At 39.9% G+C, this 17319-nt stretch overlaps 1 protein-coding gene and 1 pseudogene across 1 annotated transcript in view; one reads left to right on the forward strand and one right to left on the reverse strand.

Annotated features, from left to right (window-relative positions):
- The first annotated feature begins 357 nt into the window (after positions 1-357).
- On the forward strand, positions 358-6390 carry LOC123805589 (annotated as a pseudogene).
- Positions 6391-6544: 154 nt separating this feature from the next.
- The window catches only part of CTSC (cathepsin C), a 37194-nt gene continuing 26419 nt past the window's right edge, over positions 6545-17319 (reverse strand). Inside the window, exons 5-7 of the mRNA XM_045818250.1 lie at positions 13799-13914; positions 8434-8565; positions 6545-7276 (exon numbers count right to left, since the gene is read on the reverse strand). Coding sequence (XP_045674206.1) covers positions 6774-7276; positions 8434-8565; positions 13799-13914 — 751 coding nt within the window. The 3' untranslated portion in view covers positions 6545-6773. The remainder of the gene's footprint in view (positions 7277-8433; positions 8566-13798; positions 13915-17319) is intronic.

A 17319-nucleotide genomic window follows, 5' to 3' on the forward strand; every position in this document is an offset into this window, starting at 1 on the left:
GCAGCAGCGGCCGTGGTGTGGTGAGGGATGTGTAACCTCTACACCAGGAAATCGAATCATTTCCTTAATTCATAGTTTTTGAAGGTTTTTCTCTGGGATTCTTTGTACCAGAGTTCCTCTGTTGGTTTTCTCCCTTTATTTTTATTTCTTCTTATTTTTTTAATCCTCACCTGAGATATTTATTAATTTTAGAGAGAGAGGAAGGGGGGAGGAAGGAGGAGGGGGTGGAGAAAGAAAGAGAGAGAATATGTCAATATGAGAGAAACATCAGTTACCTTCTGTATAAGCCCCAACTGGGAATTGAACCTGAAATCTTTTGGTGCACGGGGACAATGCTCCAACCAACTGAGCCACCCAGCCAAGGAGGTTTTCTCCCTTTGAAAAAGAAATCCCCAAAGCTCTTCCTCATAATAGGCTAGGTCTTATCTCTTAATAGAAGATGTCATAGCTGCTCCCTAAAGCAAAAGATTACACACTGAGTTCAGAAAAAGCAGACTCATTATGTCCCAAGCACTGCTCTGCATACTTTGCATATCTGAAGGCATTTATTCCTCAGAGAACTCTGTGAAGCAAGTGTATGTATCCCTTTCTATCCAAACCTATTCATGCCCTGAGTTCAGTGGTGACAGGTCAGAGTCCCTTGAGCAAGTTTGGACAGGGAAATTCCATGACCTGAATTTAGTTTAGTTCACCCACTTGGGATAGTGGAAGGCCTGACCTTAAAGAAAGCAAATGATGGCACCCAAAAGTGCAAATCAACTTGGTTCCTTTGTTGCAATAGCAAGAATTTAGGGAGGAAGACTTCAGTGAGAGATGTCTATTCCATTACCTCCACTTACAAATGAGGAGAATGAAACACAGGTAGTTTATGGAAACTGCCCCAGGGTTCAAGGTAGCAAGTGGCAGAGCCAGAAATCTTCCCCAGGCACTACGACACAAAGTTGATACCATGACTGTGCTCATTGCCGTCGCCTCATTAACCTTGGTTTTCCTTGGCGGCTACTGATGTCATCCATGCATATTTTCACTGTAGTTCTTCTGGAGGGGTTAGCCAGAGTTGTCATCCCAGTTGTTCCAGAGTTTAATTTGTTTACAGACATTGATTATATGGTCTAGTAACACCAACATAAACAAGTTTTGGAATGAAACTTGCTTTTTGTACAGCTTAACAGTTTAATCACATGGCTTGAGGAAGCATGTTCACTTAGTCACGGTCTTTAATTCCTCCACTGTGGATGAAATGTGATGTTTCTGCCATGTGAAAAGAGGAAAAGTAGACTCCCTCAGCAGACCAGTGCAGGTGGAGGTGCTGTAACTGGAGCTCTCATTTCAGGCAATCCCTCCCACAACCTCTGAAGACTTAGAGCTTCTTCAAGCCACTGCTTGTCCTCAACTAATGACGCTGTGAGGGCTGCTTCCCACTGTCAGTTAGGTTCACACCTGTATATAGTTTTTCAATATTTTCTGAAGTATTACAACATGATACGAGCAATGAATGATTTTCCTGCTGAGTTCAGCCAGGGCCCTCAGAAAATTGTGCAAAACCATAGGTCCTCTGCATCTTCATGAGAGGATGCTCTCATATACGTCCTCTAACTGCTTTCCCATAGAAAATCAGAAGATGAGATTAACAGGTAAGATGTTAATAAAATCTTATCTGTTAAGCAGACAGGTAGAGTCTCTATAAATTTTAGTACAAAATAAATTTATGCTTGATTTCAAATTCTTTTCTCAATTTCACAAAGCAACAAGGCTAGGCATAAAGTGGGACTAAAATTACATTCATTCAATCAGTAACGGGAACAAAGAAAACACACCTCCTTTGAGGCCTTCCAGAAGTTCTGTGTCACCATGTAGTGAAAAGGTCAAAGGTATGTCAGTGTGCCCAGAGGCTCAAGATACCACACCTTACACATGAGGCAAACTCCTGGAATGCCACTTCATTCCAAGGACAATGAAAGTGTCATTGTAGTGAATCATAATGCAGAAAGGACACAAGGTTAGGGCAAAACTCTGAGACTTAACATGTCAAGGTGAAACTTCCAAGCATGAACTTAGTGTCCCTTAGGATTTTGGATGCTCTGGCATAAAGTGCTGAGATTGTGTCTCAGTTGCTCAAGGAGACAGGTCAAGGTGTTATTCAACCTCTGTTACTTAGCACCTGAGTGACCTTAGATGAGTTACTTGTCCTCTTTCTAAGCCTTAGTCTCTTTGTATGTGCAGAGGTTAGACTCCCTGATTTCTGCTTGCAGTCTCTTCCAAAAGCCTTATGGTTCTTATTGATGTTTTAGAGCTTGACTGCCTAATTTTGCCTACTATCATTTCAATAGATGCCATCTGTTTACTCAGCATAGAGCTTTCATACCACTGTGAAATATATCTTGGAGACCCAAAGTTATGTCCAAATCTAAATGGCTAATATTCTGCTAATTAAGGGATTACCACTCACCCAATGAAGGCTAACCAAAATTTCCAAATTGAAGATATACCATAAAAAAGTTTAACCAGTATCAAGATTTTTTATCAAAATTCCTATTTCTTTTCCCTATGACTTTTGGCTCATCAAATTCCCAGGGGATGATTTTAGCATTCACTAATCACTATTTGAACATATTCCCTATCATAAAGTTTCATGTTTTTTTTATTAAAATACCCTCAAATGCTTTTCTCTTTAGAATACTTATAAGGGGGTGGGAGGATGCCTCGCAGTGTATCCTGGGTTGCGCCTGGGCTGCTTGAGAACCAAACCAGAGCTGATCGAGGCCCAGGCTCGATGGGCACTTAGGGCCACAGCTGTTGTGACGTTTTTCTCTCATCCCAGCTGTGTGGACAGTGACACATGCCCTCAGAAAAGCAACGGCTCTTGCGTGCATGTTCCAGTGCTGCTTCTGTCAGAGAGCCCAGCAGAGCCGCAGTTCTTCCAGTGCCAGCCCTGAGCTGAGCGACGCGTGCCCAACAGAGATGGTGAAGATGACAAAATCCAAAACTGTCCAAGCTTATCTGCCAGACTGTCACTGAGCATACAGCTGTGTCCACTGCAGAGCCCACCTGGCCAATCATGACAAGCTGATCTCCAAGTCCTTTCAGGGAAGTCAGGGATGCGCCTACCTCTTCAATTCTGTGGTGAATGTGGGCTGTGGCCCCACAGAGGAGAGTCCTTCTCACTGGCCTGCACGCTGTCGCAGACATCTACTGTGAGAACTGCAAAACCACATTCGGGTGGAAATACGAACATGCATTTGAGAGCAGTCAGAAATATAAAGAAAATTTATTATCAAGCTGGCCCACATGATTAAAGACAATGGTTGGGAGTAAAGTGAAGACTTCCTGTTTTCTTTTGGATACTGTGTTGTTGAAGAGATTATAATGTAATGAAAACATAAGAGCATCCTGGATGACAATATTTTCTTGAACTTGAACCTTTGAACCTTCTTGGCCAGTCTCTCCTGGCTGTTCCCTTGGGTAAGGCTCTATTCAGTCTGTGTCCTTCCTCTTCATGTACATGTTTTTTTTCTGAAATATTGCTAATGTCTCAAGTTCTAGAGAAAGAAGTAACCAACTGATGACTTAGCCATCTAGTTGATACCTACTCTAACCTATGCCTTTAAGGTAAAGTTTGGCTGTGCTCTCCCTCATGTGAAACCAAAACAGATTTCTGCAGACCACAGGGACAGGGTCTCCTCAAGAAAGCAGGGTTCACCAATCATTTAGAATGAAGGTTTTTATCCCACTGTTTTCCTAATTTGCGAAATTACAAATTGGTTATTTTGCTTGTGAATGAGCTGTTAAGTCATACTGTTCATTTCAGAATTTCCCAGAAGCAGTCAACAAATCTATTGTATGCACCAAGACTGCTTTTGTTTTTCAGTCTTGTTCAGAAACAGAGGACACCATTGATAACATTTTAGATAAGTTATAAATAGAGAAATGTGTCTAATGGAACATCTTATTTATTAAGCCAATAGCTTTCTCATTGAGAAAGCAAGTGAACTAGTCACTAGCAAAGACTGTTCCAGGGGCCATAGTGCTGGACACAGGGCTCTCAAGGTGGGGCTTATGTGGGAGTCAGGCCCAGAGTGACCGGTCCATGGAGTAATAATAGTTCCACACACTGGACTGAGTGAATTGGATTTCCCTTCTACTCTATGTACTTGAAGAAAAATAATGATTTTTGCATATGAATGAGGCCAGAACTAACAGGATAAACTTTCAAACTTGAGATATGGTAGATTGTTTTAATGTTTTCAGAAAAGGTTAAAGTTGCAAGACAGGTATAAACTTTGTAAGTGAGATGTTTGGTGTGCTCAACAGGTCACCCTGCATTGCCTGACTCTGTCCCTTGGGTGACACAGAAGGGACCCGGGCAGTCTCCTAAGCCCTGACTTTCCACCATCTAAGTTTCGATCCACCCGTGTTTCTGCAGGGAGTGGGTACTATGCAGGGGTTTTGGCCAATGTGCAGAAGATGGAGGCCAAAAAACATCCCCAAATAAGTTTTATTATTATTATTATTATTATTATTATTATTATTATTATTATTATTATTATTATTATTATTATTTGAACCCGAAAAGGGCCCAGGGGAAGCAGGGAGAAAGGAGAGCAGTGTGCCCTGATGTTTCTCAGCTGTAAGACAGCTCTGAAACTGCCCTCAGGTGAGGTTAGTCCAGTGACAGCAAGCCTGCACCCCTTCCCTGACTACAGCCTCCTCTGAGCCCAGAGCCATGGTCCATACAGGCTCTGGGCTCCCCTGCCCAGTTCTGGTTCAGCTGCTCACCTGGAGCTTCCCTTTTGGCACCATTTCTGCCTAAGTCTGGAAGTCTTGCAACATGGGAAACGTGGCAGGCCTGGGTGCAGGGACATCAGAGTGAGTCAGCACACGGAGGAGCTTCTGGTGCACATCTTCGACTGTGAAGGAAGATCTTTGTACAACTGTGGAGGTCTCTGCACTAGCAGGTGCTCCAGCTGGCTGCTGCTTCCCTGAACTGCTGTCCCCAAAAGACTTAGGCTGTCCTGGCATTTTCCATGTGTCACTCATCTGTATGGCCTTGAGGCCTCCAGGGCTCAGTTACTCCCATCGCTGCCATGATCCAAAACTGAAGATGCTTCACTGGTGCACTGGTATGTGAAACACCAAACACGGGTAGCTCGGTCCTCAGTGAGAATGTGGAGGATGCCTTCCTTGAGTAGTGAGTACTAATTATTGAAAACTTGGCCTAAACTGACATTCCCCCTCTTGGTCTGGTCCCTTTGTGAGACTCAGTGCTGCCTCTGGAGATGCCGTGGACCAGGGAAACAGGACAGGGGTTGTGTGATACCACCATGGGCCCGAGGGCTGCGATTCCTGAGCGTGTCCCCATGAGGTCTTCACTTACACTGAAGACTCTTTCTTAAGTTCTTCCCATCAGTTTTTGCATATGCTAAACTTATATCAGAAGCTTTTATACGTCCTGGGTGAATTTCCTGCCCCTTCCATTTGCACACTTTGGTTTCTGTATTGTCTCTTGTGATGGCACCAAAACCCTTTTCCAGTGGAGTTATGACATTTGTGAAGATGAAAATATTCTTAATTTGTAATTGATACAAATACTGTTACCACTTTTTTGTCTTCTGCAAAATCCAAGCTCCTTTTGAAACCAAACAAATTTACCATGAGCTGGCTTCAGGGAAGGACACCCACGAAACCACAACTAGACATGCTGGTAAAGTACTGGAATGTTCCACCCTCTTAAAATCCTAAACAGTAGTCATCATCCCGACTTTTATTTAAGTTATTTAAAATATTTTCCTTGAGAAGAGTGGGAGGTGATGCCAAGATTATAAATGCATTTAACATAAAACTATGCCATGTCCTCTGGCACAGTACACTTGCTTTAGAAATGTGGTTTAGTTTTGTTGCCACTTTATATATACATAAATATAGTATTTTTACACCTTAACACTTAATCTTGATGGCATCTGTCAGATATTATTAGCAAGGATTAGGAATAGGAATTTTTCAAAAGTGTTTAATTTACCTGATGACCTCACAGGTACTTAAAAAATCCAAGTGGTTTTAATTTCTGGACAACTACAAGTTAAGCTCCCAAACAACATACAGAAACGTAAAGCCTCATCTGTCAAAGGTTCTGGGCCGTCCTGTCCTCCCGCTGTGGGGTGGCACCAAGGGGCTGCAGCCCGGCTGGCCCGGAGGTCCACCCCTTGGAGCAGGACTGCCGAGCCTGAGCGCATAAGCCCCCCCTGGCTTCCCTGTGTCCAGCCCTTGGTCCTCTGTGTCTGTAAGGTTTAAAAATAAAGCTCCCATGTCCAGTAGAAAAAATAAATAAAGTACTTATATAAGTGACACAGTGAATCTGGATGTAACTGAAGGAGCCAATGGTAGAAGTTCCCTTATGCCCACATATAAATTCTCTAACATATATCACTTATCATTTACAAACAAATTTACTCATTGCCATCTTGTCTTCTGATTTTCATATAGATTTTTTAAAAAATATAGCATGTTTGAATTAGAAATGATCAGTAAAAATCCATTACTGCATAGCTCATCTGTAAAAACCTCATTTAATTGAGTACTTAGAAAAAATTAGGCCAGTGGTTAATGGGAAGGTATATTAAAATCAAGGGCAGTTTTAATTTTGAAGGCAAAAAGCTTCATAGGAATTTATTTGTAATCTTCTGAAATTGCTGCGGTAAAAGTCTCCAGCGGGAGGTGGATAAGTCATCCCCTTTCATGACTGAGGGAAGTCAGCATGAAATACTGGGAGATGCACCCTACAATTTGGGAATTGGTGTGGCTGCCACTGCTATGCTTTCAATTGCACACTCATCAGTTCCTCTGCGGATCCGGAAGTAGCCGTCCTCACCCCAGTTAGTGCCCCAGCTGTTTTTAACAATCCAGTAATCCATCCCCGAGGCTGGATCGGTGCCATAGCCCACCAGCAGAACAGCGTGATTAGTCAGCTCAAAGGGATTGAAAGGGTCTGCCAGACCAGTGTGGTGGTAGATCCCCTCATGGTAGTGGAGGAAATCGTTATAGACTTCAAAGGCAACTGCCATGGGTCCATTATGGACCAGCTCCAGCTTCATCAGGGCTTCATTGCAGCCCCCATAGAACCCTCCCACATAGTGGTACTCGGATGTGTAGTAACGAAAGCAGTCCTCCTTCAGCATGCACGGAGAATCGGTGCCTGTGTAGGGGAAGCACGCCTCTTCCACCAGCCCAAAATCTTGGGCATACTTTCCTGCAATGAGGTATGGGAAGCCACCGTCACAGCCTGAGGATAAATAACACAGAGTTATTACCCTGTTGTTAGAAAGGGGCACAAGGAGAAATCGTCCCATTTCCTAGTCTTTCTTTTCTACTCCGTTAATTTTTTGTTATCTCAGAAGTTATTCCTGGCTTAAATGTCACTTTATTCATCCAGCCAGTGGCCATGTAGCTCACTATCCTCTCATTGCTATCTACTTAACAGACATTCATTCAGCACCTGATGGGAGCTGGAGCAGAGTGGTTAACTGGGAAGCTCTGAAGCCTGACCATGGAGGCTCAAATCCAAAACTGTGTGAAGAATTTCTCTGTACTTCTGTTTACTTATCTGTAAAATACAGATAGCAACTCTGCCTTTCTTGTAGGATTTAAATTAGCCACTTCACGTACATGCAAAAAAAGTTCATTATTACTGTTATTACTAAGTATCCAGATGCCACACCATGGCTCTTCATAAGTGGAGGGCTGTTTGGATACATCACAGTCTCCAGAGCCTCGGGGTCACAGTGTCTGTGTTTGATAAGTATTTCAGAAAGAGTGAAAGGCTCGTTGATAAATAATCACTCACCAGCAGTCTCACTGGTGAACTGAGCAACTTTTTATTGGCCATATCTGAGGTTGACAAAATAAAGCAGTAAAATGGGAATGTTTCTCCCTGAATCAATGGCAACTAGGCTTCTACATACATTACAAATGCCCTGTTCTGAAAATGTACACACGAAATTTAAAAATTACCCTAAAGAGAAACCAGTGTCAGTTTGGTTTTAATACGAATCAGGTTTTGGAGGGAGACCTTAGTGGGAACTGAAACTCTAAGGGTTAGAAGCTGTGTGGCCTTCAAAATACTACCAAACAACTTCATGTCTGCTCCCTGTGTATGAATTAGGGATTATATCTACTCTTTCAAGGATTTGAGAATTGCTGGGTAATATATATAAGAGTCCCCTAAAAGGCAGTGCTCATCCATTATATAGTAACTACTGACATTTTGCTGGATGGTATAGCAAATTGCATAAGAAACCATCTATTAGTAAGTGATAGGGCCCGAACTCACACCAGGGTTTTCTGCTACAGACAGGGTGCTTTCTCTACTACACCATCCTTTTACTTTGCCAACAATGCCTAGCCACACACAGGTAAATAGTGCTTGGAATTAGTACTTACCTTGAGCATACTGGCTACATGACACAACCTCCTGAGGACTCAGGATTGGCGTCTGTGTATTGTTGGTCAGTATACGTATCCTTGCTTCCAGCATACCCACAGAAGCAAAGGAATAGCAGCTTCCACAAGATGCTGGTGATGGAAAAAAAAAGATACATAACCCAGGAGACCTTTGAAAGAGTCATGAAGAAACATAGAAAAAGCTGAATGGTTCAGATGCCTTGAAATACTGATACTGAGTGTTGCTGTGGTTGTTCGTAAGGATGACAGCATTAAAGCAGACCCCATGGACAAGCATGGCTGACCTTACACACACATATTAAAATTTCAGCTTTCCTTCAAAAGGCAAATGTTACTACATGGGGCTTTCCTTGAGAATATTTTAAGATTAAAAAAGAAAAGAACAAAAAACTCCCAACTTCTGCAAAGCATTTGACAGTATTCTTGATCATGAAGAATTGATTGATATCTGCAACATTCTGAGCCATCAGACTGAGAGAAAACTAGGGAGAGATACATGTAAACTGAGCTTTTAATATCTCTACAGCAGCATTTTCTAAAGCAATTTGCTAGGTGGAACTAACCCTAAGAATGGCTGATGCATGAGTGTATTGTAGAGAGTTGGATTTAACCAGAGTCAAGGAGGCAAAATACCACAAAGCCCAAGAAAGGCAAGAGAGTCATTATAATGGTATGGTATTTAAGGCAGCCAATGAGGAAATGATAGGCAGATGGAGGTAGTGAAACTGAAAGCAGACTGGCCCTGAGGGGATGAGGGTTTCAGTAGCACAGCCACAGTCCCTGAAAAGTCTCACTGAGAGGAGAGAGAAACATGAAAGGAGCTGGATGGAGGTGGGGAGAAGGGACAAGATGTTTTATGTAACACCTGGATGCTCTGGCAAAGACAAAGTTAATTTGCAAGGAACGTAATTGCTGTTTCAAAAGAAGGGAAAACGTTGTATTATGAGGTAAACTATGTAAACAATATTATTTTCTTTGTTTCTTCAATATGTGTGGTTAAGAAATAAATAAGAAAACATGGCACATACATATCAAAAGTGGGATATCTACATATAGAGAGATATAATTGTATATATCATTATATATTGTTATAATTCTATAAAGAAATGAACATAATTTTAATATTTCTATTATTACGTAGCTTCTTTCACTCTGCCACTGATACAAATTCTACATGGACATTTGCTTGTACCAAATCCAAGACATTGGTATTAAATGTAATTATACACAATTGGTATGTTGCCCACTTTACTAATATCAGTTACCAAATCATCTCAGTGGTGGGCACTCCCTTAAGCACACAAGATGAGGTCAAAGAACACACAATATGACAACTCAAAAAACTCCTTCTTCATAAAGAGAATGCTGTCATTGTTCTCTTTAATAAATATGGATTTAATAATTTAGTAACTGCCTTCCTTAGAGACCAAAATATTCAAAAGAGCACTATGCATCCAAAATATGTTACCTGTAGAAGGTAACTGTTGATCTCATTACTTCCTTAGTGCAAAGAAAATCCAGGATACTCTACGCTCAGCCTCCAACATTCCAAACTCTACTTGAATTACTTGTAGTTTTCCACAAGCTATACTGTAAATTTCCTTGAGTATTTGCAGAAAGTTTGTTTTTTCATCTTGGTGCCTGATGCAATGAGGGAACTCAATTCATGTTTGTAGAAAGAAGAGTCAAGTTATGAACAATAGATACATATTTACATCCAGGAAAAAAGAATAACTTCAATGGAAATAGTCAACCTTGTCTTATTTCTAACCTGTCTCCCTATAAGGGAGGCAGAACTCTAGATCCTAATGTGAGCCTCCTCTAAGTAATTCAACAATATCATAGATCCAAACCCTAGAATCTATTGGAGCCCTACTGCCTTTTAACTGCTACCATTTATGATGTTCCTCAAAATTCTCCCCACGAACATCTCAGATTTATCCAATCATATCACATACTGCTTTTGATGATGAAGAATCACCTAAACTATGAGCATTAGAAGACAAACATTTGGAATGGGGCCTTGGAATTCATCTAGTATACAAACCACTCACGTGATAATGCACATACTGAGACTCTGAAAGAAGCAATAATGACCTGTCCAAAGTCACACCGCTAGTAGATGGCAGGTACTAGTGCCCAAATCACTCCTAATGCAGGCTTAGTGTTTTTTTCAGTTCATAGGTCTATAGCTACTTTAATGAATCTTCACATTTTCTTTCCCTGTCACCTAGTTACTTAATAGACCAAAATAAACATACATTTGGTTTAAACTATCTGAATAATGCTATCCTTAGGCATCCTTGACATTTCAAGTCACAGAATGTTGAAGAACTACATGAGTGACAGTAAATAGCTAAAGCCTGTGTTCCTAAAATGAAATATCAGCATCTTTTAAAAAAATAGCATCCCATGAAAATCTGGAAACAATCCCATTGTGGCTATCCAGCATTCTTGGCCCATGACAGCCACAGAAATAACCTCTCTTGGTTATTTCTGACCATCCATTACTGTGGGAGGGACAGGACACATGTATACTCAAGAGCTGAGAATGACAGAGAAATCATGGGAATGAAAAAAGGAGATAACCTCCCTCAGTCTTCCATAGTTCCTGGAAAAATGTGTAAGTTAATTAATGACTGCAAAAGTCAAGGCCAGAATCTACATTCTAAAAAACCATTATCCCTTAAGAAAGCCAGGGGAGATCTGGCCCAGACAGAAATCTGCCAAAATCAATTTTTCACAATCTCAAATAGATAATATGATTTTCCCATGATTTAACTATGTTCAGCTGTACCTTCCAATGGCAGAAAATACACTGAACTAGGAGTAAGGAGTCAGGATTCCTCTTCTTCCCCCCTTTCCCTCTTGCTTTGTCACTCAGCTCTGGGCAAGTCACTTGATCAGTCTGGCATTTCTCTGTATTTTTGTGTGTAAAATGAATAGAGTAAAGCAGAGAGTTTAAGGGTCCTGCCTCCCAGCTCCAACAGTGTAAACAGTAATTAAAACAAGGCTGAAATGAACTACACTTTAAACATTTGAAAACACTCTGCATTTCCTCATTACCATGACCTGAGAGACATCCCTCTTCTCTCTTCAAGATATTATATAATAAATAAAGTCAGCATAGCTGGAAGAAAAACTAAATCCCTCTTTTCCGATTTCCTAGCTCTCTTCCCCCTCACACTTCATAGTCAACCTAGCTGTAAGGCTGGTGCTTAAACCTGTTTTCAAGTGTAAACATAAAACCTCATTTGTCCTCCAATACCTCTTTTTTCCATTAATCTTGATTTTCTCTCTGCATAAACTTGTGAATACCCTTGATTGTGGCTGATTTTGAATTGTGGGTTATATAGAACATCAGTGTTCTTAAAGTTAGTGAAAATTTCCAAGTAGCCCAATTAGTAGGAAGAGAAAATATTTTTTTTTCCAACTGAAAGTATAAAAAAAAAGAAAGTTGAAAGAGGAACTTCTAAGTACATTATTTTCTCAAGTGCCGAACAAGATATTACAGATGAGGGATCAATTCAAAAGCAATTAATCTATCAAATACCTCTGATTTTAAATTACCCATGTCTGTGCAAATCACATTTATAACGCTCAAGGAATATGGGTCATTGGAGACCCTATTAGCTTTTCCAAGCTACAAGAAAACCAACATCAAAGAATTTGGCTTTAGAAAGCCTAATTTTCTTCCCCTGAATTATTGTCTCATCACAGTCAGTCATATCATCTTTTGGGAAGTGGGTGGAACTAAACTTTTCTTTCCACCTTCTTCTGTGCTTCCAATGAATCTTAAAAACTTTCTCAAATCATTTATCATATTCTATTTTAACATTTTGCTTGCAGATCTTGCTCAAGTATAACCCTCTAAGAAAGGGTCTTCCTGGAGACTTTCCTAAAGACTTAATGTCACATTAGTCTTTATATCCTCAGCCATTAAAAAAACCTCCTAACCTGTTAGATACTTTGTAAACATGAAACACAACAGAAGCAACCACGTGCCAGGCCCGCAAAATCAACACGGACATGCAGTATTTACTTATTCCTTTCAAATAAGTAAAGGAAATCTGTTGGATGATAGAGAAAATTTTAATCCTCTTTTTAACCTCTATTCCTTAATTTCACTTTGCATTCCTTTCTCAATTACCTTCAAATGTCTCTCATTTCCAATCCCTCCTTTCCAAAGGAGCCCTCCCCAGAGAGAGAGAAGGTGGGAGTCGAAGAGTCCTAGAATAACTAGTACAAAGGAAAGAAAAAGAGATGTGACCTCTGGTGTCTGTCACCTGCAGGACAGGAACCATGCTGACTGGCTGCTGTAAGACCTGCCCAAACCCTGGACTTAGAACACTTTGTAAGAGTTCAGTGAGGATAAAATTGAAGGGTCAGTGCTGAATGCTGAGAAGTAGAAGCTGACTGTCACTGAAGTTTTAGGTAAAGGGAAGAACAATTTATCTTTGGGTATTACTAACTTATAATCCTCTCAGGAGACACTAATCAGAATGATTCCAGACAGCAAAAACTACCCATATTTTATAGTAACAAATCAGATGTAATTATCTTCAGAATGAACTTAAAAATAATCATCTTGAGTATTACATAAATGATTCTCTAAGTCATTGTTGGCTAAAATTTAGGGTAAGATAACTTGCTGTCAAGTGCTATTCAAGGAATAGTTATTAAATCTACTCATACTGTATCCAGTTTCTGGAAATAAGTGGTAAAATGTATTTGTAGTGAAACTTTTGGTAAACCTGGGCTCTGATCCGAGGCCATGATTTTGGAAGTGGGGTTAATATTTACCATAATATATAATATTCTGATACAAAGTGAATGGAAAGGTCACAGTTCAAAAAATCTACCAGAAAAAATTATGGATCTATTTTCTGGGCTTCTACAATAATTACAGACTAAACAATGGGGTCAGGGCAGAGAATGGGAAGGCAGGTAGCAAAGTAGAATTCCAGCAAACCATTTGCAGAAGGCAGGCGGATTTTAGTTGAATGGATTCTTTGTTTTTATACGAATCTCTCCTGCTAGGAGGGCAAATGAGTTTTGCTTACATATCATTCTGATTAATTTCATTAACTACATGGAACCTATACTAAGAAGGATAATTAAGAAATTCTGTGCTCAGTTGGAGAAATTATCTAGTACCAAAGTCTGTCATGGATATAAAAGGAAAAGTGAGTGTTCATTGGCTGTATCATTTCCATTTCTTTTGAAAGTGAATCACACCCATTTCATTTCTGTATCCCCAGAATCTACTCCAGAACTTGGACATAGTAAATGTTCAATAAATGCTTCAGAATAAATTAATGAAAAATTAAACTTTTTTTTTTACCTTGGTTTCGAACAGGGCTAACAAAATTGGTACCGTGAACATTTCTCCAGTCCCAAGAGGTTGGCAAATGTAAAACCTTCTCACGTATTTCAGCAGTTACTGGTGCGGGATTGGGCCTAGGATGGAAATATACATTTGACAGTAATACATAGTCTTTCCTTTAAGGATGCTTGCCTAACCTCTGCTTCTAGGATTTCAACCTCCGACTGGCTAAGATCTAGATTCAGCCCCAAAGAGCTCTTGTGGCATCAATGTTTCAATGTGTCCATTGCACAATAATGTGACAATCTATATAATGTATCTATTATACAACTAAGTTGTGTAAATGGCTTTCATCACCCATTTCTTTTTTATGGATTAGTAACTTTCCCCTGTGAAATGACACTGGTTTTGTGTGCCACTGCAATGCTATTTTTAGTATATTTCAACAGCTGCATTCTCTTACTTCTTACAGATTTTGACCAAGCAAGTAGACATGGGAAGGTAAAGATGGCTGACAAAGGATAAAGAGAAATAGAGGAACTGATGTATGATTCAGGAGGTGCATGGCAGAGACAATGAGGTAGTAAAAGAAGTGAAGGAGGCATAGAAACAAAAGGCCTGAGTATAGCATAAGCAGACTGGCTCCATAAACAGAGGATAAACTGCTTCATCATTATAGAACTACAACTTATTGATATGCTTGGAAAATAAGACACAAAAGAAGAGTTGCCTGGGATGATGAAATGATGGCTAGACATTTTCTGGAAAGGAGAAAATTGTTCTACAAGCTTCTCTGTATTAGAGATTTAAAACACACACACAACTAAAGCATTCTAGCCCTAGCCATACCAGACTCCTTAAAGTTTACCCAAGTCTGCTGAATGCTAAGTTCAATGTCTTTGTACTGCTGCTCTCTTTTATCAAAAATGCCTGCGGCCCAAAGCTTAGAAGAAACCCCCTTAGAGTTTTTCTAATTGTAATGACTGCTCATAGAGCAGCAGCCTCCAACCCCCAACCCCTAACCAAAACTCACTTCTCTCTCTACTCCAACAACTCTTTTGCTAGGGTACTATTGTTGTATTGTGGTAACATTTATTTTTCTGTTATTGTAAACTACTTGAATTGCTTACTCAACTTGGCATTATCATACCACAGTGTTCTAACTTTCCAGTGGTTACCACATTGGTTTTTACCAGGTTTCAATTTAGTCACTGGCAAAAATTATTTCTGGGTTTCTTCATGTCCTCTGCAACTAATCCCAAGCAGTTCCTTCTCTCACACATGTCTCTTAGGGGTGGTATAAGTTAATGCTAGGACAAAACAAAAGTGAGATGAAACAAAGAGAAAAAATCAGTTATGACCAGCAATCATAACCTTGGGAACTATAAAGAAGAGATAGTATATTCTATACAGCAGTGTCAATTAATTTTTCACTAAAACATTAACTAAACCAGGGACATTACTAGATGATGAATATGAGGTGGTCTTTGACCATATGAAAGACAGCATTAAGAGACTGAAACATAACCCTGGCTGGTGTGGCTCAATGGATTGAGTGCCAGCCTGTGAACCAGAGGGTTGCCAGTTTAGTTCCCGGTTGGGGACCATGCCTGGGTTGCGGGCCAGGTCCCTGGGTCAGGGGCATGTGAGAGGCAACTGACTGACATATCTCTTGCACATTGATGTTTCTCTCCCTCTCTTCCCTTCTCTCTAAAAATAAGTAAATAAATATTTTTTTAAAAGAGACTGAAACATAAAGAAATTACCACTAAAAATACAAAGAAATTATAGTAATGCTATAAAACTTTTAACTTGGATAATGTCCATAGACTAACCAAGGCATATAAAAAGCTATGCATCATAAAAATTTTGTACATGGGGCAGGAAAAAATAAACCAAAATTAAAACCTTGGATGCTTTTTCTGAGATTTATGAATAAAAACTAGGGTACAAAAAATTTTGGAAAGAAATAAACAGTTTTTATGATTTTATATTGAGAGACCAAAAGACTCGATCGATCAGTAAATATTAACTAATTGTCTTGTACATACATAATAATACACCAAGAAATATGAAAGATAAAAAAGGAATTTCAAGGCAAGTATCTCAGAGCCATACCAACCTCCTTCAAATGGTTTCACCGCTTACTAGCTGTGTCACATCAGACAAAGATCCTAAGATCACAAAACTATGATGGACTGTTTTTAACATGGCTACAACATACATACCTCAAAGGATTTTTATGAAAATAAGGCTTAGAACAGGCCTGCATCTGATAAGTCCTTGGTAAGTTATTAAGCTATTATCATGATAACTGTCATTAAGAAGAGTAAATATGATGCTGATAGATTTAAGTGACTTTCAAGCACATGAAAGGCATTCACATGATAACTTCCTCCTTTCCACCACTCCATTGGGCAGAACGTTTGCCCTTCAGTGCACACACAGACAAAGCAAAAACAATGTGGCAACTGAAGCTGAATGGTGTAAAAAATGAAGAGAGTGAAAGGGGAATGTGGGAGATGGAGAAGTGGGAATTACAAAGATTATAGTTATTCTGTACATTAGTGGCTCTTAATCATTTCGGTCCAAATTCTTTAAGAATCTGGTGAATGTTCTGGACTCAGGGAGATGCCTAAGAACAATACATTTTTTTCTATCATTTCAGCAGTTGCACAAACTCCCTATACCTTAAACTAAGAATCTATGAGAGTTTCTATTACATACAAAACACTACTGAAAATGAGGCTGCTAGATCACGATGTCTGCTTCACTATTTCCAACTTCACTCAATTCCATCTCTATATCTCAAACCTTCTACGGAACATAAGCCTCAAAAGTAGCCCATCATAAAGCTAGCTCTTTTCCAGAACAAAAGTGGTTGGGTGATAGGAGAGAAGAATAAAGCACAAGAGTTCCTCAGATAGCTCTGATTAGTGTGGCTCATTTGGTTGGGCATCATCTTGTGAAATGAAGGGTTGCTGATTCCTGCTCGGGGCATATGCCTGGGTTTCGAGTTTAGTCCTCGATCAGGGTGCATGCAGGGGGCAACCGATCAATGTTTCTCTCTCAATTTCTCTCTCACACAGATGTTTCTCTCCCTCTTCCTGCCTCCCTTCCACTCTCTCTAAAAAGAAATAACTAAAATCTTAAAAGAATAGTTTAAAAGAGTTCCTCTACTTGGCACATGAAATGTAGCAAAGCAGTGTGTCTGAGGCTCAAATATTTCAGGCAGGGGCCCCTCTACCCATTCACGTTATGAACCTAAGAAGGTATAGGACATGCTCCATTCTCCAGTTTTGAATATCAAGAGCATCTCACAGACTAGCAATTCCATAGAACACGCCTTGAGAAATATCATATACAATATTGAGAATACTGTCCATTCTTTTTTGAAAAGGGGCAGAACTGTGAGAAAATGCTATCAATTTGATAGGAAAAATCTCCAAACAGCCTTGTAGTTGAAAAATACCAGAGCATTAGGATTATTAGTCTGCAGATAGAAAGTCAGAATGCATTTTACTTAGTTAACAATTAAT

This window comes from Phyllostomus hastatus, unplaced genomic scaffold (genome assembly GCF_019186645.2).
Source record: "Phyllostomus hastatus isolate PE091 unplaced genomic scaffold, TTU_PhHast_1.1 phas_scaffold_317, whole genome shotgun sequence".
Lineage (NCBI taxonomy): Eukaryota > Metazoa > Chordata > Mammalia > Chiroptera > Phyllostomidae > Phyllostomus > Phyllostomus hastatus.